Source organism: Tursiops truncatus, chromosome 16 (genome assembly GCF_011762595.2).
Source record: "Tursiops truncatus isolate mTurTru1 chromosome 16, mTurTru1.mat.Y, whole genome shotgun sequence".
NCBI lineage: Eukaryota > Metazoa > Chordata > Mammalia > Artiodactyla > Delphinidae > Tursiops > Tursiops truncatus.
The window spans coordinates 22,089,675-22,114,134 of NC_047049.1; the positions used below are offsets into that span (position 1 = coordinate 22,089,675).

General features: G+C 42.5%; 1 protein-coding gene across 2 annotated transcripts in view; it reads left to right on the top strand.

The window, feature by feature from the left end:
- SORCS1 (sortilin related VPS10 domain containing receptor 1) overlaps positions 1-24,460 on the top strand; it is a 556,814-nt gene that overhangs the window by 497,415 nt on the left and 34,939 nt on the right. For both annotated transcript variants that reach the window (XM_073793984.1, XM_073793985.1), the window contains exons 19-21: positions 979-1,165; positions 9,068-9,201; positions 17,889-18,012. In XM_073793984.1, coding sequence (XP_073650085.1) covers positions 979-1,165; positions 9,068-9,201; positions 17,889-18,012 — 445 coding nt within the window. The remainder of the gene's footprint in view (positions 1-978; positions 1,166-9,067; positions 9,202-17,888; positions 18,013-24,460) is intronic.

A 24,460-nucleotide genomic window follows, 5' to 3' on the forward strand; every position in this document is an offset into this window, starting at 1 on the left:
ATATAGCAAGTCCTTTACAGCTGCATTGTTTTTACAGTCATTCATTTTGGTATCGAATTTTACTGATTACTCACATGTCTTCTATAACAACCTTTGAGTTAAGATGGTAAGATATTAATATGCCCATTTCACAGATTAGGTAACTGAGACCAAAGGAGACTGAATGACTTGCATGAAGTCATCCAGCCAGTTAATGGGACAACAGGATTAGAGCTGGGAGGAGCTGTCAATGCTTTACCCACCTATAATGAATGAAACCCAAGTCCAGAGCGATGAGTTCAAATCCCAAGACTGCTGCTAACTAGCTGTGGTAACCCTGAGCAAATGGTTAAAACTTTCTTCACTTCAGCTTCCTCATCTGTAAAATGAACAAACGTTGCCCACTTTTCTCTAGACCGAGATCCTGTGAAGAAGAAAATGAGATCATTTTGATAGTACAAAATGCTGAAATGTAAACAAAATAACCATCATTGTCTTAAACAATAATAGGGCTGAGTCCAGTGTCATATCATGTGTAAGGCAAGGTGTCTCCTGTCCTTTCTCCAGCACAGTTAGGGAACCAGATATAAAGAAGGGGATTTGGGGGTCCAGGACACATGGGAAGTGGTCCTTGATTATGTCAGGGAGGCTGAAGGTTTTAAACTGTGTGTGTAAGTCTTTTATTCATGTGTATGATCAGACTGTCAACAAAGCCTTCAGAGAAACTGAATATCAAATTGGAGCTGATAATCAAACACTTAATTTTCCAAATCTTGAAACTTTGGGGAGTTGGTGCCCTTCAGATTTGGAGAGCATCCATCTTAGTAAACTCCTGTCTGCCAAGGAATGTCACAGGGATCCTGTCACACAGACAGATGCTCCCAGCTATAGGAGGGAACCAGGGCTGCCTTTTGAGCCCGGGCCTCAGACAAGCCCCAACCCCTGGAGAAGCAGCAGCGAAGCACCTCCGACTCCCCTTCCTCTGATGTTGTCTTTCAGGGTGACGTCCAGAGGACATTCATCCAAGTGGACTTCGGGGATGGCATCGCAGTGTCTTATGTCAACCTCAGCTCCATGGAAGATGGGATCAAACACGTCTATCACAATGTGGGCATTTTCCGAGTGACCGTGCAGGTGGACAACAGCCTGGGGTCTGACAGCGCCGTCCTGTACTTACATGTAACTTGTATGTTATTACTGTTGTTGGTTTATGACATATTTTAGATATTGTGTCCTTTTAAAGATATAATCCAAAATTCCTTATCTAGAAGAAGCTCGCTAGTCACCTTTTAGCAGGAGGGGAAAGGAGCGTGAGAGAACCAAGTGGGGAGAAAGCAAGAAGAAACCAGGCGTTTAGTTTTGAGTGACCTGGACTCTGGTTTGCTTCACATTGTTCTCTTGCACTGACTCCGCCTCTTCCAAATGCTTCTGAGAGAGGATACCTGTGTCTGTGCTGGGCCTGAGCAGCTTGCTGGGCTGGTTGATTGAATATGAATTTGTTGGTGGGGGCGGGGGGGGGGGGTTCTTTTTTTTTTTGGTCGGAAATGTTTGAGAACAATCCCCATTAGCACAAGTAGTGGAATTTCTCCCCATCTGATTTTTTTTCTCTTCCCATGTTATATCTCATTATTAATAATTCTTTTAGACTTTTGTTCCTTTTTTAAAAAAAGAATATGTTTCCTGGACTTTGTGATGATTTGGTCCCAGAAGGTGGCATAGAGGGAAAGAGGGTAAACAATGTTAAGGAAGCTCCATTTAGAAATAGTTTCAAAAAGTATTAAAGCTTTTCCCCCATTGAGGAGTTCAAAGGTGTCCTAATGAGACAATGCTATTTCCTAAGCTGTGTTTGGTAAAAATGTTTGCCATGAATGCCTCTTATGCTTGGTGTATGGGTGTCCCCAGACAGGCATAGGACTTGTTTAGATTGCTGGATAAATGGCTTACTTTTCAATGAAAGTTAGCCCCTTTATAGGAATGGTCACGTTCAGATTCCAAGTTCTAGGCCAGGAGTGTTAAGGCTAGGCAGTATTCCATGCCTCTCACCTGACTTTTATGCATTGAACCAAACTGAGCACAGAAAGTACCAAGTAGAATCTCTTTTGTTAAGCTGCTGTGATCCAGTGGGTGGATAAGACTATTTAGGGGTCCCCAAGAGATTGTTCCTTACTGAGGTTTCCTGCCCTGTCAGTCATTCTTGATCCTTATCTCCTGTACACTCAGGACCCAAGTGCTTCAAAGAAACACACCCATCCTTCTTTGAGTTTAAAGAGAGTTCTGCAAGATTCCCACTATGCCAACCCCACATCCCCCTTTTCAGCTAACGTTTGTTAAGCTCTTACTGTGTGCCAGGCTTTGTGCTAAACATGTTCTTTATGTATATGATCTTCCTTTTCAAAACAACCCTATGAAGTAGGCACTATTAGAAACACTACCTTACAAAGAACAGTGAGGTTCAGAAAGCTTAAATCACCCATTTGAAGTTGCAGACCTGGCAGAGCCAGGCTTCAGACTCAGGTCTCCCTGCCTCCAGAATCCCAGCACTTGGCCACTAGGTTATTATCGGTGCCTGTGCTGGCTTGGGGTTAGAGGATCCAAGTCTCCATCAGCCCTTACTCACCTCCACATCTTTGCACATCATCCCAAAGGAATGTGAACATTTAGGTTAGAGGCAGTGTACTGGCTGTACAGCTACATGGGTTCCAGACGCATTTCCCAGGCTCTCTTCCGGCTGACTGCCGCTTTTCGGCTGTCCTAGATAGACTTCCCGGAGTTGCCTCTTACTAAAAGAGAATCCCTCCCTATATATCACTATGTACAAGGACAAAAGTGATAATATCCTAAGACTAATCCTAAAATATTTAAAAGCTACATCACAAACCTTGGTTATTAGTAACAGAAATAAATGGCAACGTAAATGGCAGTACATTTGCTGAGAATGGCTGGCAGCTTATCATTCTGCACAGCTTATTCTATAAGGCGGATATCTGTTAAAGATCTACTCTCCTGAAGAATTACAGTTATTATATTCCACATCCCATATATGTGTTAAACATCCCTGGACTCTAAGCATGTGTCAATACTGATTTAAAATTCAGCAGCAGCTTTTCGTCTCCATTTCTCAGGGTTTCCCATAGAGTCATCCGTAGTTCCCCTTCCTGGTTGCCCTGTGGGCTCTTCTTCACCTTACATATAATCATATCCCATGAGGGAAACTTGCGTGTCCTGGTTCTCTCGTGGGCTTACTGAATCCTGGGAAGGAAAACAGCACAGAGTTTGCCCCTGCTTCAGATTAAGGGTCACTGAAGCCATGACTTCTGAAAGAAATGAGCTGCTTTGTACACTTGCAATTTTTTTCATCTCATTAGCCTGATTGAAGGGCTTAAGTGATTTGACCTTGACCTCAGTAGCAGGTGATTTGTAATGGAAAGTTTTGTGTTCTGATTTTAATTTTGTCAGACTCCTCTTGGGTTAAGCGGTTGGATAAGCAGGCCTCATATCATGGGACCCCTTGCTAAGCCTGGTCTTGGGGACGAGAATTAGCTTTTTATACTAACTATATGAAAGCAGGATTATTTTTAAAGTTTTCATTAATTCACATACATATAAAGGCCTTGGCATGGGCAGTGCCAGCAGGTTCTGACATGTTTGCTAGGGCTTCTCTCCTGCAGGGCCCATCGTGCTTTACCGTGCATATGAACTTCTTTGCTTATTCTCACACCTCTACCATGATGGGCAACATTTGGCCTTCCTTTCATATGGGGAAAGCAAGGATTAGAGAAGTACTATGATTTGACACTATTTTACACTAAGAGGAAGTCATGGTAAAATCATAACTGACTTCCGTTCCCCCTGCTCTCAAATACGGAGAGTAACATGGCAGTTTTTAGTGCCATGGTGGCAGGATAGTGAAGGGATATATGGCTTTGTAGGAAAAACAAAAACGAGCACTGGACTGAGTTGGGAGTTGTTAGGTCCAGATGCTGGCCTGAACTCCTAGGTGAGTTACTGCATGTTTCTGAAACTAGTTTTTCTCCTCCATCATGTGAGGCATGCATGTCTTGTTTCTCAAAGGTTCTATCAAGCAACTCATGCTGTGCCCTGTCAACTGGCCAAGCGTGATTTTCCATCATCACGATGCAGCCTCTGCATTTGTATTTAGTGGGTTCTGAGTAGCAACTCAGCTCAAGCTCAACTTACCAAAGCCTGCCCTCTGCCCCTCTCATCCAACCCCCCTCCCCCTACCCAGGGCTCTTCCAGAAAACCCCACGGCCTGTCTTGAACACATACTTCCTCCACTTTCCAGTTCAAAAAGGTGCTTTGATTCTAAATCAGAAGTTCTTAAATACTGGTTTGCAAAGGTCATCAGAAGCAAATGGAGATGATGTTCCTGCTGTAATGTTTCCAGGATGGGGAGGCTCTCTCGGGGCAGCTGAGTAATCTCTTGTAGCCTGACAGTTGAGAATTCCTTGAGGAATATTCACTGTGCTCTGCTAGTTTGCAAACTAATTAGACACGGGGTGCAGCCAGGGTTGCCTTCAAGTGGATGGAGCAGAGAATTTAAAGGACATGCAGATTTCTGCTCAGAAATCTGCCCTATCTCAGCCAGTCTTGCAGGAAGAAGAAAAAAAAAAATCACTGAAGATTGTGCAAACTTGCAGAATAGGAGATGATAAAAAAGATGAGGTGGATTTTCCGATACTTCCTGAACCTCTCTTCTCAACTACCCCATTACATAGGAGCCCTTTGCAGATGTCTTTCTGTCCCCATCTTAGGGTAAGGTGATCAGTGTCTTGAAAACCTGTGTAGCTTTGTAACTATTCACACAATGATTATATTGGCCAGTGAATGTCAGACCTGGGTTTTGTAAAATGTGGTTAATGAGCCACCTGCCCCAGAATTACATGGTAAAAATACAGTGTCCTGGGCCCCTTTCCAGACCTATTGAATTAGAATTTCTGGCAGTGTGACATCATAATCTGCCTTGAACAGATGAGTGTGATTCTCATGCCCACTGAAGTTTGAGGGACTCTGTTGTAGGATCTCATCTTCACACTTTGAATTTCTTTTATTTCTTCTGGTAGATTTTTTTTTAACCTTTCAGACAAACAGCAATATGGTACATGCACAATATTTAATTAGATGGTCAGAGGAGGTCTTGAGAGCAAATGCCAGGGGCAGGTCACTGATCAGCACTCACAGAGACACACACAGACACACACACACAGACACACACACACAGACACACACACACACACACACACACACACACACACACACACACACACACACACACACACACACACACACACACACACACACACACACACACACACACACACACAGTGTTCAGTCACACAAACAGCACTTGTTCCCTGCAGCCCAGGAAGACCAAGCAAGAGAAGGGGAACAATTCACACAAGTAATTTCTCCCCTTCTCTCAGCCGCCTTGTGAAGATTCATAAAGAGTAATGCAGCGCCACCTGCTGTCCGTTTTGCTCATTAAAGGCACCTGTCCGAAGAAGCAGTACCTGCAAGCTTGTTCCACTCTCATCTGAGTGCGGCCAGCCAGCTAGGGGCCTCCAGGGTCTGGAGTTTCACTTCGAAGGCTCTATTAGGGCAGATCACACCCTCTGTGCAGAAAAGCAAGGCTTGAAAGATAGGCTTTGGGGCAACAGGAACCAGGTATATTGAACACATAAAAAGTAAATGAGCCCAAGAGGACTTGGCAATCTGAAAGCGAAATTCCACACGTTTGTATGAGTGGATGGTATATATGCATGCAAGAAGGAACTTATATAAACACACACGGACATTCTTCAGTGCCTAAAGTGATCTGCTGAGTGTCCTGAACAATATATATTGTCCTGAACAATATATATATATTGGCTATATATATTGGCAATATATATATATATATTGGCTTCGGCTCCTTCCCTCCATCTCTTTACTGCTGCTATTCCCTGCCATCCTGGCACCTGACAAGGCACCTCCTCCTCAAGGTCTTTGCCCCACACTCACCCTGGAGCTTGCCCAGTAGATACACGGTGCACTTCTGCCCGTTATTCAGGTCGCTGCTCAAATGTCCTTGCTTCCAAGAGCCTTTGCTTGACCACCCTATCAAAAAGAGCAGGCTCTCACCCACCCCCTCTCCTTGCAGGGCTGCCTCTCAATGATACCTAAGCTCCACCAAGGGCCAGGTGTCCCAGCACCGAGAATCATGCCCAACACGTAATAGCACTCAAAACCCACTGGGTGAAGGAGCGGCCATACTTCAGGAGCAAGACTCAACTTTTGTCATTAACAGGACACACAGACATCATCCTTTGACCTCTGGACTTTAAAAGAAAGATTGTTGGATGCTCGTATGTGAGAGACCAAGATGAACCCTTTTAGGATGGAACTGGCATGTCTTCCAGAGCTTATCTAGTTCTTGCATCCTAGCTGATCCATGTAACTCTAACTGCGGAGTCAGGAGGAGTGTCACAGAGGAGGGGGCCCTGGAACTGAGATTTGGAGATGACAGGTGCCATAAGAAAGGTGTGTAAGCAGAGTCCTCGGGTGGGACAGGGCACCTGCTGGAGCACATCATGTGATGGGGGAGGGACAGCAAGAGCCACGCAGTAAACAAGAGCCTGTGTAGCGAGCGTTGCCCAATGCCTGCAACATATCTGAGTCATCAGGAAGTAGTGACTCTTAATAGCTGTTTTGTTAACATGAGTCTTCTCGAGCGTTTGTCAGCTGGCCCAGGCTCTAAACTTGAACTGCTTTGGTTCACACCCTGGAATTGAGGATGGTCGCCTTCCTCTGTTCATCTCTGCATGGAGCTAACAGTAGTGCCTACTTCACAAGGTTGTTGTGAAGATTAAATGAGAATAAGAAGTCATTCACAGAATATGTGGCACACGGTCATTGGTCCATAAATGATGCCCTTTTATTATCTCATTGAACCATTCTGACTTAAGATCAACTACTTCTTATCATATGGCTTATAAACCAGAAAATCAATTCTACTCTGTTTGCTGGTCACCAAGCCTCTAATCTATAAAGAAAGAAAAACATGGACAAAAGCAGAAATAGGAAAGTATATGTTTCTGTTCACTTACACAGCCAATGTTCCAGTACCTGCTACGTCTCAAGAACTGTGCACATCCTTACACGTAAAGATAGATATGAAGGACTCTCGCCCTCCAAAAGTTTGCAGCCTGTGTTCTCTGTATCACAAATTTTAGATCTGTACATGTTAGCTCTCATTATTATTATAATTAGGTAATGGGAATTTTCATCTTGATCAAGTGAGTAGCATGGCTTTCTAGAAAAATCACTCTCACAACAATTTGAAGGGTAAGAAGGTACATAGTCATCGCTATACATTGTATGAATGTATATATATATATATATATATATATACACATTATACAGAATGAAGTTATGCAAACACACATATACATATTTCAGGGCCAACAAGGCCAACATGCTCTATGTCCTGAATACCCCTGAGATCGCATCTGCTTCCACTCTTTTTCTCCATTTATTTCTCTATTTCTTGCTATTCTTTAAACATGGAGAGCCACCTCCTCCTCAAGGTCTTTGTACTTGCTCTGCCCTCGCCCTGGAGCATATCTAAGCGATGGGGCCACCTGGCACTTGGTCCAACTTATGTATTATGGAGGGAGGCAGGCGTTGAATGCATAGAGCAGGAGGACAGATTAGAGTGGGGAAAGGTTAGAGGCTGGAAAACCTGTAGGAGAGTTTGTACCAGTCCACGTGAGACAGGTGTTTAGTGTATGAACCAGGGCAGGGTGAGAAGAGCTCTACCTGAGAGAGAATTTATGAAACCAAATCAATGGTTTCCTCAATGGATATGGATGGCAGAGAAATAAGGAATTGGGATTGACTGTCTGCTTCTGGGTTCCCCTGGATAAACATTGGTCATTGATCAAGATTGGAGAATACAGATTGGGGGGAAACAGTGGATTTCTAGGGAACCTTTGGCTGCTAATTGAGTCTGGAGTCAAGAAGGTGGTTTTGGAGCCCTAAGCATATAGTTCACAGTTTAAGGTCAGGGTGTGGATGGTATTACTCAGCAGAAGAGTAGATGGAGGGAGAGAAAGGCCGAAGACAGTACCCTAGGAGACACATTAAATGGTCAAGCAGAAGAGGAGGAAGTAATTAAACCAGGTGCAAAGGCCCGAGGTACCACATCCTTCTCCACCTCATGGGATAAAGATGGGGATGATGGATTTTTGTCATGTTCACCTCAAAAGAAAATGCATTTTGTCTGGTAAAAGTAACTCAAAGAGAAGGTCAGGGGTCATAGGATAGGTCTCTAGGGAGGGGATATTTGTATCTTTGTGGGTTTGTACATCTGATGAAGGTTTCTGGTCTAATGGGCCTCCATAGGTAGAATCATCCTCTTTTTCAGCTGAGCGCATCCTGAGAACCTGAGGACCACAGAACTCTCTCTGCCCCCTCATGCCTGCCTTTGTCCTGGACAAGCTCAACTCAACACCACGCTTACCTAACTGGGTGGCTTTACACACACTCACACAAACACACACTCACAGTTACATACAAACATGCACATTTACAGACACTCACACACACATTTAAAATCCAGTAAAGAATAAAGAATAATTACATGTAGAATGGTTTGGGGATTCGTATAAGAACCACCACCAACCCCTAACCCCCATCCCACGTGGATTCTCGGAGGTTTTCACAATCCTGGTTTACCTCCGAGAATATAACTTCCTGGAAACACTTTGCATCTCCCTGTGAAATCTCATGTTACGCCTGTTCCTTTAAGGACTTCTTCAATTACTTGTAAGTTTTTAAACTTTTACACGTAAATAACTCAAGTTTTAGGCCTGGAAGAAAGATTGGTAAATGGAAAATGTTGAGACACAACTGTTCACAACATATCCTTTTCCCCAGAGTAGGGACAGCACCCAAGCACTTCCTTCAGGGAACCCTACTGATGGTTGGGAGGCTTCCAGAAGGAATGCGTATTCTCTTCATATCAGGGAAGGCAGGTGAAGCAGAGAGAGCTCTTCCCTCTCCAAGCCTCCCCTCTCTTCTTGTGCCTCAGGTCCCCTGGAGCATGTACACCTGTCTCTTCCCTTCGTCACCACGAAGAACAAAGAGGTCAACGCGACTGCGGTGTTGTGGCCCAGCCAAGTGGGCACGCTCACTTACGTGTGGTGGTACGGAAATAACACCGAGGTGGGTCGGCCTTCCACGCGGGCTTTGTGCGGCTCCACGCAAACTGGCCAAAGTGCAAAAGGGAAAGAAAGTCATGGCTTATGTGACTCAAGAGACTAGAGGTTGTCGCAGCTCCGGGGACGGTGGGCTCCGAGTGCCCCAGTCATCTCGTCAGTCTCTGTCTCTCTCACCACTGTGCCCCTACCTCTTTTTTTTTTTTTTAATTTCTATCAGAGTATAGTGGATTTACAATGTTGTATTAGTTTCAGGTGTACAGCAAAGTGAGTCAGTTATACGTACGTCCACTCTTTTTTAGATTCTTTTCCCATATAGGCCATTACAGAGTATCGAATAGAATTCCCTGTGCTATACAGTAGGTCCTTACTAGTTATCTGTTTTATATATAGTACTGTGCATGCGTTATCTCTGCCTTCCTCTGAGTTAGCCTTCTCCTCCAGCTGGGCTTTGCTCTGCAGTGACCCTTAGCAGGAGCCTGAGCTTTCAGAGAAAACAAGCCGTCTTTCCCCAAAGTTCTAACAGAAGTCCCAGAACGGAGTAATGTCGGCCAGGCCTTGACCACGGTGCTGGGGACAGAAACAGAGCTGCTGAAGTCAGCCTCCCTAGATCCATCTAGACCAAGAGAAGGGAGGGAATGGCCCTCGAAAGGAAAAGAGGCCAGTGGACACCAGACAGGCAAGAGCCACAGATGTCTGTGCAACCCAGCTCCCCGCCGTGACCCCCTCACCCTGGATCAGACACAGCCCCTTCTTTAGCTCAGCTTTCTGTTTCCCCCAAATATTCCCTGTGATCCAAAGTGGGCAGCAGTTTCAACACCAGTAGAAACCTTAGACCTCATTTACTCTGTCCTTCATTTTACAGATGAGAAAGTGAGGACAGGTGAAGTGGCTTCCTCCAGTTTCATTCAGCTGCTTCACGCAGATCCAAGACCTTCTCGGGCCTGCCTGGGTTTTTCTTCCCCTCACACCAGGCTTCATGCTCTGTTTCAGTTTGGAATTCACTCCATTCTCAGAAATTAAAATTTGCTTGCAAATGTTAGTTAAAGGCAGTAGAACTCAGGCCCCGAAGCCTCCCTTCCCAGAGGGCCCTGGGACCAACTACTCTGGACTGGAAAGCGTCATCTCCTTCCAGCAGAGTTGCTTTCGCTTGTGACTTTGCTCTTCAAACGCAATGCGTCTTATGTGAATACAAATCTTCTACTTCAGAGCTGAGTGTTGGCTTTAACTGGAGCCATACTTTTGCACAAGCCTAGGGAGGAAACCTCTCCTGACACCCGACCTGCTGCATGCCTGACAGTCAAAGGAATCTCTCACCTCTACTGCTGACATAAATCAACTGAAAAGAAACCCTTTTTTATTTCTTATGAAACCATGCATGTAAATTGGGCCCAATAGAAGAGAAATCTATTTATTTGCCTGAAAGCTAGTACTAGAAGTTGACAGTACTAAACAACTTCTTTTTTTTTTGTTTTTTCTTAAGCTTTTAGAAGAAAACCAAATTCTCAACAGATTATGTTCAGTAGGCTTCTTTTTTTCAATTTTTTAAACATCTTTATTGGAGTATAATTGCTTTTCATTGTTGTGATACTTGCTGCTGTTATTTACAAAGTGAATCAGCTATACATATACATATATCCCCATATCCCCTCCCTCTCGCGTCTCCCTCCCACCCTCCCTATCCCACCCCTCTAGGTGGTCACAAAGCACCGAGCTGATCTCCCTGTGCTATGCAGCTGCTTCCCACTAGCTATTTTACATTTGATGATGTATATATGTCAATGTCACTCTCTCACTTCGTCTCCGCTTACCCTTCCCCCTCCCTGTGTCCTCAAATCCATTCTCTACGTCTGCGTCTTCATTCCTGTCCTGCCTCTAGGTTCTTCAGAACCACTTTGTTTTTTTTGTTTAGATTCCATGTATATGTGTTAGCATACGGTATTTGTTTTTCTCTTTCTGACTTACTTCACACTGTATGACAGTCTCTAGGTCCATCCACCTCACTACAGATAACTCAATTTTGTTTCTTTTTATGGCTGAGTAATATTCCATTGTATATATGTGCCACTTCTTCTTTATCCATTCATCTGTTGATGGACAATTAGGTTGCGTCCATGTCCTGGATATTGTAAATAGAGCTGCAATGAACACTGTGGTACATGACTCTTTTGGAATTATGGTTTTCTCAGGGTATATGCCCAGTAGTGGGATTGCTGGGTCATATGGTAGTTCTATTTGTAGTTTTTTAAGGAACCTCCATACTGTTCTCCATAGTGGCTGTATCAATTTACATTCCCACCAACAGTGCAAGAGGGTTCCCTTTTCTCCATACCCTCTCCAGCATTTATTGTTTGTAGATTTTTTGATGATGGCCATTCTAACTGGTGTGAGATGATACACATTGTAGTTTTGATTTGCATTTCTCTAATGATTAATGTTGTTGAGCATCCTTTCATGTGTTTGTTGGCAATCTGTATATCTTCTTTGGAGAAATGTCTATTTAGGTCTTCTGCCCATTCTTAGATTGTTTTTTTTTTTTGCGGTACACGGGCCTCTCACTGTTGTGGCCTCTCCCATTGCGGAGCACAGGCTCCGGACGCGCAGGCTCAGCGGCCATGGCTCATGGGCCCAGCTGCTCCGTGGCATGTGGGATCCTCCTGGACCGGGGAACGAACCCGTGTCCCCTGCATCGGCAGGCGGACTCTCAACCACTGCGCCACCAGGGAAGCCCTGGGTTTGTTTTTTTGAGCTGCATGAGCTGCTTGTAAATTTTGGAGATTAATCCTTTGTCAGTTGCTTCATTTGCAAATATTTTCTCCCATTCTGAGAGCTGTCTTTTCATCTTGTTTATGGTTTCCTTTGCTGTGCAAAAGCTTTCAAATTTCATTAGGTCCCATTTGTTTATTTTTGTTTTTATTTCCATTTCTCTAGGAGGTGGGTCTAAAAGTATCTTGCTGTGATTTATGTCATAGAGCGTTTTGCCTATGTTTTCCTCTGAGAGTTTTATAGTGTCTGGCCTTACATTTAGGTCTTTAATCCATTTTGAGTTTATTTTTGTGTATGGTGTTAGGGAATGTTCTAATTTCATTCTTTAACATGTAGCTGTCCGGTTTTCCCAGCACCACTTATTTGAAGAGGCTGTCTTTTCTTCATTGTATATTCTTGCCTCCTTTATCAAAGATAAGGTGACCATATGTGTGTGCATTTATCTTTGAGCTTTCTATCCTGTTCCATTGATCTATCTTTCTGTTTTTGTGCCAATACCATACTGTCTTGATTACTATACTATAGTATAGTCTGAAGTCAGGGAGTCTGATTCCTCCAGCTTCATTTTTTAAAATTTTTTATTTATTTATTTTTATTTTTGTCTGTGTTGGGTCTTCATTTCTGTGCGAGGGCTTTCTCTAGTTGCGGCAAGCGGGGCCACTCTTCATCGTGGTGTGCGGACCTCTCACTATCGTGGCCTCTCTTGTTGTGGAGCATAGGCTCCAGACGCACAGGCTCAGTAGTTGTGGCTCACGGGCCTAGTTGATCCGCGGCATGTGGGATCTTCCCAGGCCAGGGTTCGCACCCGTGTCCCCTGCATTGGCAGGCAGATTCTCAACCACTGCACCACTAGGGAAGACCCTCCAGCTTCATTTTTCTTTCTCAAGATTACTTTGATTATTCGGGCTCTTTTGTGTTTCCATACAAATTGTGAAATTTTTTGCTCTAGTTCTGTGAAAAATGCCATTGGCAGTTTGATAGGGATTGCATTGAACCTATAGATTGCTTTGGGAAGTATAGTCATTTTCACAATGTTGATTCTTCCAATCCAATAACATGGTACATCTCTCCATCTGTTCTGTCATCTGTAATTTCTTTCATCAGTGTCTTATAGTTTTCTGCATACAGGTCTTCGTCTCCTTAGGTAGGTTTATTCCTAGGTATTTTATTCTTTTTGTTGCAGTGGTAAATGGGAGTGTTTCTTTAATTTGTCTTTCAGATTTCTCATCATTAGTGTACAGGAATGCAAGAGATTTCTGTGCATTCATTTTGTATCCTGCTACTTTACCAAATTCATTGATTAGCTCTAGTAGTTTTCTGGTAGCATCTTTAGGATTCTCTATGTATAGTACCATGTCATCTGCAAACAGGGACAGTTTTATGTCTTCTTTTCTGATTTGGATTCCTTTTATTTATTTTTCTTCTCTGATTGCTGTTGAATGATAGTGGTGAGAGTGGGCAGCCTTGTCTTGTTCCTCGTCTTAGTGGAAATGGTTTCAGCTTTTCACCATTGAGAATGATGTTGGCTGTGGGTTTGTAATATATGGCCTCTATTATGTTGAGATAAGTTCCCTCTATGCTTACTTTCTGGAGAGTTTTTATCATAAATTGGTGATGAATTTTGTCAAAAGCTTTTTCTGCATCTGTTGAGATTATCATATGGTTTTTATCTTTCAATTTGTTAATATAGGGTATCATATTGATTGATTTCCATATATCAAAGATTCCTTGCATTCCTGAGATAAACCCCACTTGATCATGGTGTATGATCCTTTTAATGTGCTCTTGGATTCTGTTTGCTAGTATTTTGTTGAGGATTTTTACATCTACGTTCATCAGTGATATTGGCCTCTATTTTTCTTTTTTTGTAACATCTTTGTTTGGTTTTGGCATCAGGGTGATGGTGGCCTTGTACAATGAGTTTGGGAGTGTTCCTCCCTCTACTATATTTTGGAAGATTTTGAGAAGGATAGGTGTTAGCTCTTCTCTAAATGTTAGATAGAATTTGCCTGTGAATCCATCTGGTCCCTGGCTTTTGTTTTTTGGGCGATTTTTAATCACAGTTTCAATTTCAGTGCTTGTGATTGGTTTGTTTATATTTTCTATTTCCTGGTTCAGTCTCAGAAGATTATACTTTTCTAAGAATTTGTCCATTTCTTCCAGGTTGTCCATTTTATTGGCATATAGTTGCCTGTAGTAATCTCTCATGATCCTTCGTATTTCTGCAGTGTCAGTTGTTACTTCTCCTTTTTCATTTCTAATTCTATTGACTTGAGTCTTGTCCCTTTTTTTCTTGATGAGTCTGGCTAATGGTTTATTGATTTTGTTTATCTTCTCAAAGAACCAGCTTTTAGTTTAATTGATCCTTGCTATCATTTCCTTCATTTCTTTTTCATTTATTTCTGATCTGATATTTATGACTTCTTTCCTTCTGCTAACTTTGGGGTATTTTTGTTTTCCTTTCTCTAATTGCTTTAGGTGTAAGGTTAGGTTGTTTATTAGAAATGTTTCTTGTTTCTTGAGGTAGGATTGTACTGCTACAAACTTCCCTCTTAGAACTGCTTTTGCTGCATGCCATAGGTTTTGGGTCGTCATGTTTTCATTGTCATTTGTTTCTAGGTATTTTTTGATTTCCTCTTTGATTTCTTCAGTGATCTCTTTGTTATTTAGTAGTTTATTGTTTAGCCTCCATGTGTTTGTATTTTTTACAGATATATTCCTGTAATTGATATCTAGTCTCATAATGTTGTGGTCGGAAAAGATACTTGATGCAATTTCAGTTTTCTTAATTTATCAAGACTTGATTTGTGACCCGAGATATGATATATCCTGGAGAATTTTCCATGAGCATTTGAGAATAAAGTGTATTCTGTTGTTTTTGGATGGAATGTCCTATAAATATCAGTTAAGTCCATCTTGTTTAATGTATGATTTAAAGCTTGTGTTTCCTTATTTATTTTCATTTGGATGATCTGTCCATTGGTGAAAGTGGGGTGTTAAAGTCCCCTACTATTATTGTGTTACTCGATTTCCCCTTTTATGGCTCTTAGCATTTGCCTTATATACTGAGGTGCTCATGTTGGGTGCATAAATATTTACAATTGTTATATCTTCTTCTTGGATTGATCCCTTGATCATTATGTAGTGTCCTTCTTTGTCTCTTGTAATAGTCTTTATTTTAAAGTCTAGTTTGTCTGATATGAGAATTGCTACTCCAGCTTTCTTTTGATTTCCATTTACATGGAATATCTTTTTCCATCCCCTCACTTTCAGTCTGTATGTGTCCCTAGGTTTGAAGTGGGTCTGTTGTGGACAGCATATATATGGGTTTTGTTTTTGTATCCATTCAGCCAGTCTGTGTCTTTTGGTTGGAGCATTTAAACCATTTACATGTTAGGTAATTATCGATATGTATGTTCCTATTATCATTTTCTTAATTGTTTTCGTTTTGTTATTATAGGTCTTTTCCTTCTCTTGTGTTTCCTTCCCAGAGAAGTTCCTTTAGCATTTGTTGTAAAGCTGGTTTGTTGGTGCTGAATTCTCTTAGCTTTTGCTTGTCTGTAAAGGTTTTAATTTCTCTCTCGAATCTGAATGACATCCTTACTGGGTAGAGTAATGTTGTTTGTAGGTTTTTACCTTTCATCACTTTAAATATGTCCTGCCACTCCCTTCTGGCTTGCAGAGTTTCTGCTGAAAGGTCAGCTGTTAACCTTATGGTGATTCCCTTGTATGTTTTATGTTGCTCTTCCCTTGCTGCTTTCAGTATTTTTTCTTTGTATTTAATTTTTGATAGTTTGATTAATATGTGTCTTGGCGTGTTTCTCCTTGGATTTATTCTATATAGGACTCTCTGTACTTCTGGAGTTGATCGACTATTTTCTTTCCCATATTAGGGATGTTTTCGATTATAATCTCTTCAAATACTTTCTCATACCCTTTTTTTTCTCTTCTTCTTCTGGAACCCCTATAATTCGAATGTTGGTGCATTTAGTGTTGTCCCAGAGGTCTCTGAGACTGTCCTCAATCTTTTCATTCTTTTTCTTTATTCTGCTCCGCAGTAGTTATTTCCACAATTTTATCCTCCAGGTCACTTATCTGTTCTGCCTCAGTTATTCTGCTATTGATTCCTTCTAGACAACTTTTAATTTCATTTATTGTGTTATTCATCATTGTTCGTTTGCTCTTTAGTTCTTCTTGGTCCTTGTTAAACGTTTCTTTTATTTTCTCCATTCTTTTCCAAGATTTTGGATCATGTTTACTATCATTACTCTGACTTCTTTTTCAGGTAGACTGCCTATTTCCTCTTCATTTGTTTGTTCTAGTGGGTTTTTACTTTGCTCCTTTATCTGCTGCGTTTTTCTGTTTATTCATTTTGCGTAACTTACTGTGTTTGGGGTCTCCTTTTCTCAGGCTTCAGGTTCATATTTCCCGTTGTTTTTGGTGTCTGCCCCCAGTGGCTAAGCTTGGTTCAGTGGGTTGTGTAGGCTTCCTGGTGGAGGGGACTGGTGCCTGTGTTCTGGAGGATGAGGCTGGATCTTGTCTTTCTGGTGGGCAGGACTGCATCTGGTGGTGTGTTTTGGGGTGTCTGTGAACTTAGTATGATTTTAGACAGCCTCTCTGCTAATGGATGGGGTTGTGTTCCTGTCTTGTTAGTTGTTTAGCATGGGGTGTCCAGCACTGGAGCTTGCTGGTCATTGAGTGGAGCTGGGTCTTAGCAGTGAGACAGAGATCTCTTGGAGAGCTCGCACCAATTGATGTTACATGGAGCCAAGAGATCTCTGGTGGTCCAGTGTCCTGAACTTGGCTCTCCCACCTCAGAGGCTCAGGCCTGACACCCGGCCAGAGCCCCAAGACCCTGTCAGCCACATGGCTCAGATTTCTAAGGGTTTTCCTTTCCTCAGACAGAAGTTTCCAACTTCTTTCAGCCATATACACGGCCCCTTGAGTCACTGCTTTTTCACCGCCTCTGAAGGTGGTGGGTAAGTTCACTCCAATCTTCCACGCATAGCTTGCATGTTAAGAACTTCCAGACTTTGAGCTTGTGTTTTCCCCCTTGCCTGGGTTCTGAAACTGCCTGTAGTTGGGTTGCATTGGATATAGAGCCCAGACTCAAGTAGAATTTTTATTCTGGGCTTTAGTCTACCCTCTGCTACACAGGGAGTTAAATGAATTTTGATTTGTAAATTAATTAAGGAAAGACAGGAATGAAATGTTTGTGGGGAGTTAGTCGAGGGAGGTCAGTAGGCTAATAATCTTTTTCCTCTAGGACCCCGGTATCTAATTGCATTACAGGCACTGCTCCAAGTCTTTCTTTTTCTTTTTTGAGTCCTCAAACCACTGTCCAATTAGTACATGTTTCCATAGCAGCTCCTTCCAGGAAACTGCTGATACGGCTTCTCAGAGGAAGCCGAGCCGCACAAGGCCACATCTGTCTAACTAGTGTAGTTTGGTGTCTGTAGTTGCTGTGTTCCACTGTAATTTTATATACATAGTACACCCTTTAGAGGAGCACTGGCACCTTGTAGACTTTCAGTGACTACTGCTTAAATCTGGATTAATATGAACCCCCTCTTTAATATTGCCTCAGATTAAGGGATTTGCTTGATACAAGTAGGTTATCAACAAAGAGAGATATGTCCCACCAGCAAGTAAGACCTATGGATCTCCCCAGCCCTGAATCAGGATGATAGCAGAAAGGAGGTGTCAAATTCACAAAGAATGAGTAGAGTTTCTTGGCATCATGTCTCTAATAGTCCCTTTCTGGCCTGAACTTGAGGTGATGGGGAGGCATAGGTGGAGTTAGTCACATGGAATGCCCCAGAAAGAGCTTCCGCTGATTTAAAGAGCTTGTCAGTGGCTCAGAGCTGGTGCCTATCTCATCTGTAATTGAACAGCTGTCCCTTCACTCTGTGGCCTCATTTGTTTTAGCCCCTGATCACCTTGGAGGGAAGCATATCATTCAAGTTTACTTCTGAAGGGATGAACACCATCACAGTGCAAGTCTCAGCTGGGAATGCCATCCTGCAGGACACGAAGACCATCGCAGTGTACGGTGAGTGGTCTGTCTGCTGATCCATCACTGCCCTCATCCATCCCTCAGATGAGGTGCTTTGGTACCTTGGTGCCGGAAGCCATCCTCGCTATGAATCTTCCCAAGGAACAGAGGGTAGTGGTTGAGAAAGAGCTGAGTCAAGGCTCATCTCCTCCTCTGGGGAAGATACGGTTCACCAGCAACATAGTGGTCACAAAACCGCAAGAGGGTTTATTGCTTTTTTTTTTCAAACTGGCTTTGGTGCCCATAGAACGACTGTACGCCCACCTCCCTTAGGTAGAGAAGAGTGAGTTTCATTATGTGTAAGGCTGATTCATTCCATTTGGTATTTTGGTGGTATTCAAAGAGCTGAAACCTATTATAAAAAAAAGAGGTTAATATTGAGGCTTTTATTTTTAAAGTTCAACTTCAAGAGTCTTGATCATTAAGAAGAATCTGCCAATGTCTAAATGCTCTGAAAAGCTCTTCTGCAAATATGTATCCTTTATAAAACACTCTGCTAGTCTAAAAGTGAAGAAAGGGTCATAACAAGCACATGTGCATCATTGTAGACTAGATATTACTTTGAACAAACAGCTGTACAGAACAATGTGGTAACCAATTGGGGAAATTGAATGTGGTCAAGGTGTTACATGGAGTGAAAATTTACTGAAATGGAAAAGGTGGAAACCTTGGTGGAAAACAGTTTATACAAATTGATCTCATTTTGCTAATTTTTTTCTGCATAGAAAGATAGTCAGATGGATCTGCACTAGGTGCTTTAGTAGATGGTAAAAATATGAACTTTTGTTGTTAATATGAAAGCGGTACTAATGCATCCCGGAAAATTAAAATTTAAAAAGCAGGAATTTAAAAGGAGATAGATGGGGAAATAAATGCTGTGCAGAGAGAGGGCAAGAGAGAGGCTCAGGGGAGGGAGGGAGGGAAGGTGAGACAGAGGTTGAGAGGGATGGAGAGACAGAGACAGAGACACACACTAGCTCGTGGTCCAAACAATATCAATTGTTCCAGTTCCAGAGTTAATTGATTCTGATGCAGGTTCTGTTTTTCGTTTCTCATCTTGCTAACTTGACCTTCAAATTCAGAAAGTAATTTGTAAGCAACTTTGAATGTGTCTGAGGACACTCTTCCTCTTGCATGGCTGCCTGCTAGATTACGTAATGTTTCCTCCCTCTCCCCTTCCTGAAGAGACTTGATAAGCCCCAACAGTAAGTGAAAGTAAACCAGGGCTGTGGTTTTCCTACAAGGTCCCATCAGTGAGGCGACCTCTTAGCCAGGTGGCCCTAATGGAGGAGAGCTTTTGTTTCTCTTTCCATCTCCTTTCTACGCTCTGGAAATGCATTTAATTCTCATAACAATCGTAGTGCAGGGTAGCCAATATTATTACTCTCATTTTTTTCAGAGAGGTAAATAACTTGCCCCAGCTAGTAAGTGGTGGAGCTGAGCTTCCAGCCCACCCCTTCTAGACCCAGGGCCCATGCTCCGAAATTACCCTACATGTTTGGCTCTCATGTCTTTTCCATCGGATGCTCTCTTTCGTCTCTCCCTCCTGGATTTCACCAGTGTCACTAATGGACACTGACCCATTAGTCCAACAGCTATCTCCTCATTCGAACCACAGACAGAACTTTAAATCTAGAAGGTCTTTGGACTTACCTAGTCCAATCCATTATTTCACAGTTAGGAAATTGTGGCCCCAAAATGGGAAACTACTGGCTTAAAGTCATTCTGCTATTCAGTAACAGATCTAATGATAATAATAATGATGATGATGGTAGTGGTAGAAATTAATGTTGATGGATCCTTTATCAGCATCTGTTCTAAGCATTTGATATATATGATCTGTTTTATTGAATCCTCTGAACAGACTTATGAGAAATATGCTATGATTACCCCTGTTATACAAGTGACAAAATATGGGGATAAATATAATCTGAATAATCTGGTAAGTATAACTCTGAATCTAGTTTCATGGAAACCTTCTATCCCTTGCTGTGCTTAGTTCTTCCTCTTCCTAAAATCCTTCTAAAGGCATCATCGAGAGTGGGTCATTCTCCATCATATGGGTTCTCTTCATTAAAAAGCATTTCTTAACTAAAAGTTTGAGCAGGGAGAGTGGTCTCTCCCTCCTCTAACCAAATTCCTGAGCCATCCAACATCCTTAATTCATCTTCAGTCAGGTGGGTTGTCCAGAGTTTCATATATATAACTAGAAAATTCTAAGGACAGGCATGACCTATTAAAGGAAAATTGCATCACAGGGTGTTAAACAGGCAAGATTGAATTCAACAGAAACAAATGGCAGGAATAGTTTTAAACTCTGGGATAAGCTAAAGGACTCTGCGGGGAGGGGATTATCAGTGTGGTTAAGCCACAGGTGTTTGCTAATTGGTGCTTAGGGAACTTAGGCTCCTACCCTCCCAGAGGCAGGGGTGCCTTTATATATATATCTATATCTATATATATATATATATATATAAATCTTTATTGGAATATAATTACTTTACAATGTTGTGTTAGTTTCTGTAGTACAACAAAGTGAATCAGCTATATGTATACATAGATCCCCATATCCCCTCCCTCTTACGTGTCCCTCCCACCCTCCCTATCCCACCCCTCTAGGTGGTCACAAAGCATCGAGCTGATCTCCCTGTGCTATGCAGCAGCTTCCCACTGGCCATCCATTTTGTATTTGGTAGTGTATATAGATGTCAATGCTACTCTCTCACTTCGTCCCAGCTTCCCCTTCCCACCCTGTGTCCTCAAGTCCATTCTCTACATCTGCATCTTTATTCCTGCCCTGTAGGAATAAAGGTTCATTAGTACCGTATTTATAGATTCCACATATGTGCAGTAGCATCTGGTATTTGTTTTTCTCTTTCTGACTCTTCACTCGATATGACAGACTCTAGGTCCATCCACCTCATTACAAATAACTGAATTTCATTCCTTTTTATGGCTGAGTAATATTCCACATCTTCTTTGTTGGTTCATCTGTCGATGGACATTTAGGTTTCTTCCACGTCCTGGCGATTGTAAATAGTGCTGCAATGAACATTGTGGTACATGTATCTTTTTTTTTTTTTTTTGCGGTACGCGGGCCTGTCACTGTTGTGGCCTCTCCCGTTGCGGAGCACAGGCTCCGGACGCGCACGCTCAGCCTCCATGGCTCACAGGCCCAGCCGCTCCACAGCATGTGGGATCTTCCTGGACCGGGCACGAACCCATGTCCCCTGCATCGGCAGACGGACTCTCAACCACTGCGCCACCAGGGAAGCCCCTATCTTTTAGAGTTATAGTTTTCTCAGGGTATATACCCAGTAGTGGGATTGCTGGCTTGTATGGTAGTTCTATTTTTAGTTTTTTAAGGAACCTCCTTACTGTTCTCCATAGTGGCTGTATTAATTTACATTCCCACCAGCAGTGCAGGAGGGCTCCCTTTTCTCCATACCCTCTGCAGCATTTATTGTTTGTAGATTTTTTGATGGTGGTCATTCTGACCAGTGTGAGGTGATACCTCATTGTGGTTTTGATTTGCATTTCTCTGTTAATTAGTGATGTTGAGCATCTTTTCATGTGTTTGTTGGCAATCTGTATGTCATTTCAGAGATGGCTTCCAGGTCCTTGAGAAAGGCATTCCTGGATTGCAGAAGATTTACATCTCAAAGGTGCAGAGGAAGAATTTACAATTGCAAGTTTCTAAAGTAGATGCCCTAAGAAAAGGGAGGTCAGAGCCTGAAGTCCCAAAGGAACCTGTCTAAAGTTTAATTAAGCTGAGGGGAAAGTTAAGACCATTATGGTCAGACTGAAGGAGGTATCATATTTGGGAAGTCGACAGAGGAAAGATTGTCTGCCCAAAGCCACACAAGAGACTGGAGACAAGAAAATTTAGTTTGCATGGTTTTCCTTAATTTGCTTCAGGGCTCAGGTTTGCCTTTAAATACAAAAAATAAAATGTAAATATACAGACTTCATCTCTCAGCAGCTGCAAACAGTACATGTATTACTGGTGTTACCCTTTGCAGTCCTCCCATACGCATCCCCTATTCGTTGAATAAACTTAGGCATAACATGTCTCTGCACTGCTGTTTAGCATGCTAAGGAATTACAAAGGGAGCTGCACCATTTTTCTCATTTGTGTCTTTTTATTAAGATAAATATCTTCTTTTGAGGTGAAGTCTCCACAGTTTGGTTAAGAGGCTTGGGGAAAGTGAAAATGACATACACATACATCTTCAAAGTGAAAAGTTAGGACTCAGTGGGTGATTCCTTGGGCTGCCATTTACCGTACTACTAATTAGTACGCGTTTCGTTCTTCTCCATCAGAACTGAAATGGGGATATTCACCTAGGTGGCCAGTGACTCATAAAATAGTCAAACTTTGAAAAGTACATGTTTGGAGTAAGCTGACTGCCATAAGCACAGGCCTGATCATGTAAGAGTCTTCAGTGCCTGCGCCTAATAAATCTTTAGCAGTGTTAGGAAACGCACGAGTGGGTTTTTGTGTTTCCTGGACGTGTCATCGGCATTGCCGATGTTGCTAAACCCCTCGTGAAACACCAGAACGTGCCTAAAACAGGAAAGAAATGTTTGTTGAATAATAAAATGCATAAATGACAGAGAGCCTCCACTGATATTTATGCATTTATTTATTCAACAAACTTATTAATTAAATGACTCCTAGTCATTGAAGATCTAACATGAACTGGGCACTGTCCCAAAGGGCCAGGAACACAGTGCCCCCGTCCTCATTGAACTAATATTCTTTTGTGGGAGACAGACAGTAAAAAAACCAAATTATTTATTTATTTGTATTTTTATTGGAGTATAGTTGATTTACAGTGTTGTGTTAGTTTCAGGTGTACAGCAAAGTGAATCAGATATATATATATATATATATATAGATAGATAGATAGATAGATAGATAGATATAGATATATATCTCCACTCTTTTTTAGATTCTTTTCCCATATAGGTCATTACAGAATATTGAGTAAAGTTCCCTGTGCCAGACAGTAGGTCCTTATTAGTTATCTATTGTATATATAGTAGTTTGTGTAGGTCAATCCCAATCTCCCAATTTGTCCCTCCCCCGCTTACCCCCCAAAACAAAATAATTTTAAAGGCAAGAAGAATAAAGAAGACAAATAGGGTCATATGGTGAAAGGTGTTAGAGTTGGTGAAAGGGAGGATACCTGAGGTTGCTGGTGGGAGGGGTTTCTCCCAGGAGAGACTGAAGGCTGAAAAGGAGTCGAGAAGGCTGTCATCTGGGACTTGGAGGTGTGCTAACGTGGGAAGGAACACGGCATATTGAGGAACACAGGGAAGGACGGGGTCGTGGAGTGCAGGGCAGCCTAAGGGACATAAGACAGGAGGGAAGGTCGGCACTGGATTGTGTGAGACTATGAAGGCCATGATATGAATCGGAATCTTATTCAAAATGCAATGTGGAGCCTCCAGCAGATCTCAGGGGAGCGATGTGGTCTGAGTATACCCTGTGCTAAGACCCCCCAGGGCTGTGCTCTGAAACTCATCATCGTGCTAGGGCCAAGGCCATGCCAGCCAGCCAGTGACTGAGCGCGGCAGGAATACTAGGGCGAACCCATTCCTGGGACGTGGGGCTCCTCTGGCTGACCTTGGCTCGTGGACTTCCCATCAGCCTCGCTGAACCTTCCTCCCGCTCTTGCACTAAGTGTTATGTATGCATCACGGTCTGGCGGTGCTTCCAGCTCCTCTGACTTCCTCCCCATATTCTCTTACAGACAAGAGAATTCTTTTATTTCTGCACAAAATCCTTGCTTTTATAATTCCATCTACTTCCTGGATGCCCAAGGTTAACTCAGGGGCTACTGTGCCAACTAACAAAACCCTTGAATTAAAGACCTGAAAATTCCTTTAAATGAAACTTCCATACAAACAGAATTTAGCAGTAGAATGACTACAATGATGACTATAATTATATAATCATATAATAATTATTATGATGTAATGATAATGAAGGTATGTGCCCAACACAGTTGTACCAGAAGAAAGAAAATCAAAATACGGTGGGGGAGATTATTCAGTCGGTAAATGCTTGAACTAGAGCTTGAATGTTGTGTGCATAGAAGGTGAGAAGGATGGGGCATTCTAGGCAAGGGGCAGCGTGTGCAAAAAGGCCCAGAGACATAAACCTGTGATGCTGTCAGGGCACTTCAGGTGTGCACAATTAGTGTCCAGGAGTGCAGGGGCTAGAACTGGAAACAATGCACAAGGCTGTGGAGCTAAGCATGGGCCACAGACCAGGGCTCTGGTCTGGAAGAGGAGCTGAGAGGTAAGAGGGATGGGATATTGAACTTGCCTTGTAGTAAGGTCTCTCTGTTGAGTATGAAGGAAAAGGACCCTCCATTAGGGCTTTGCATAAAATATGAAGTACAACAGACTTCTTGAGAGACCTATCTGACTTATA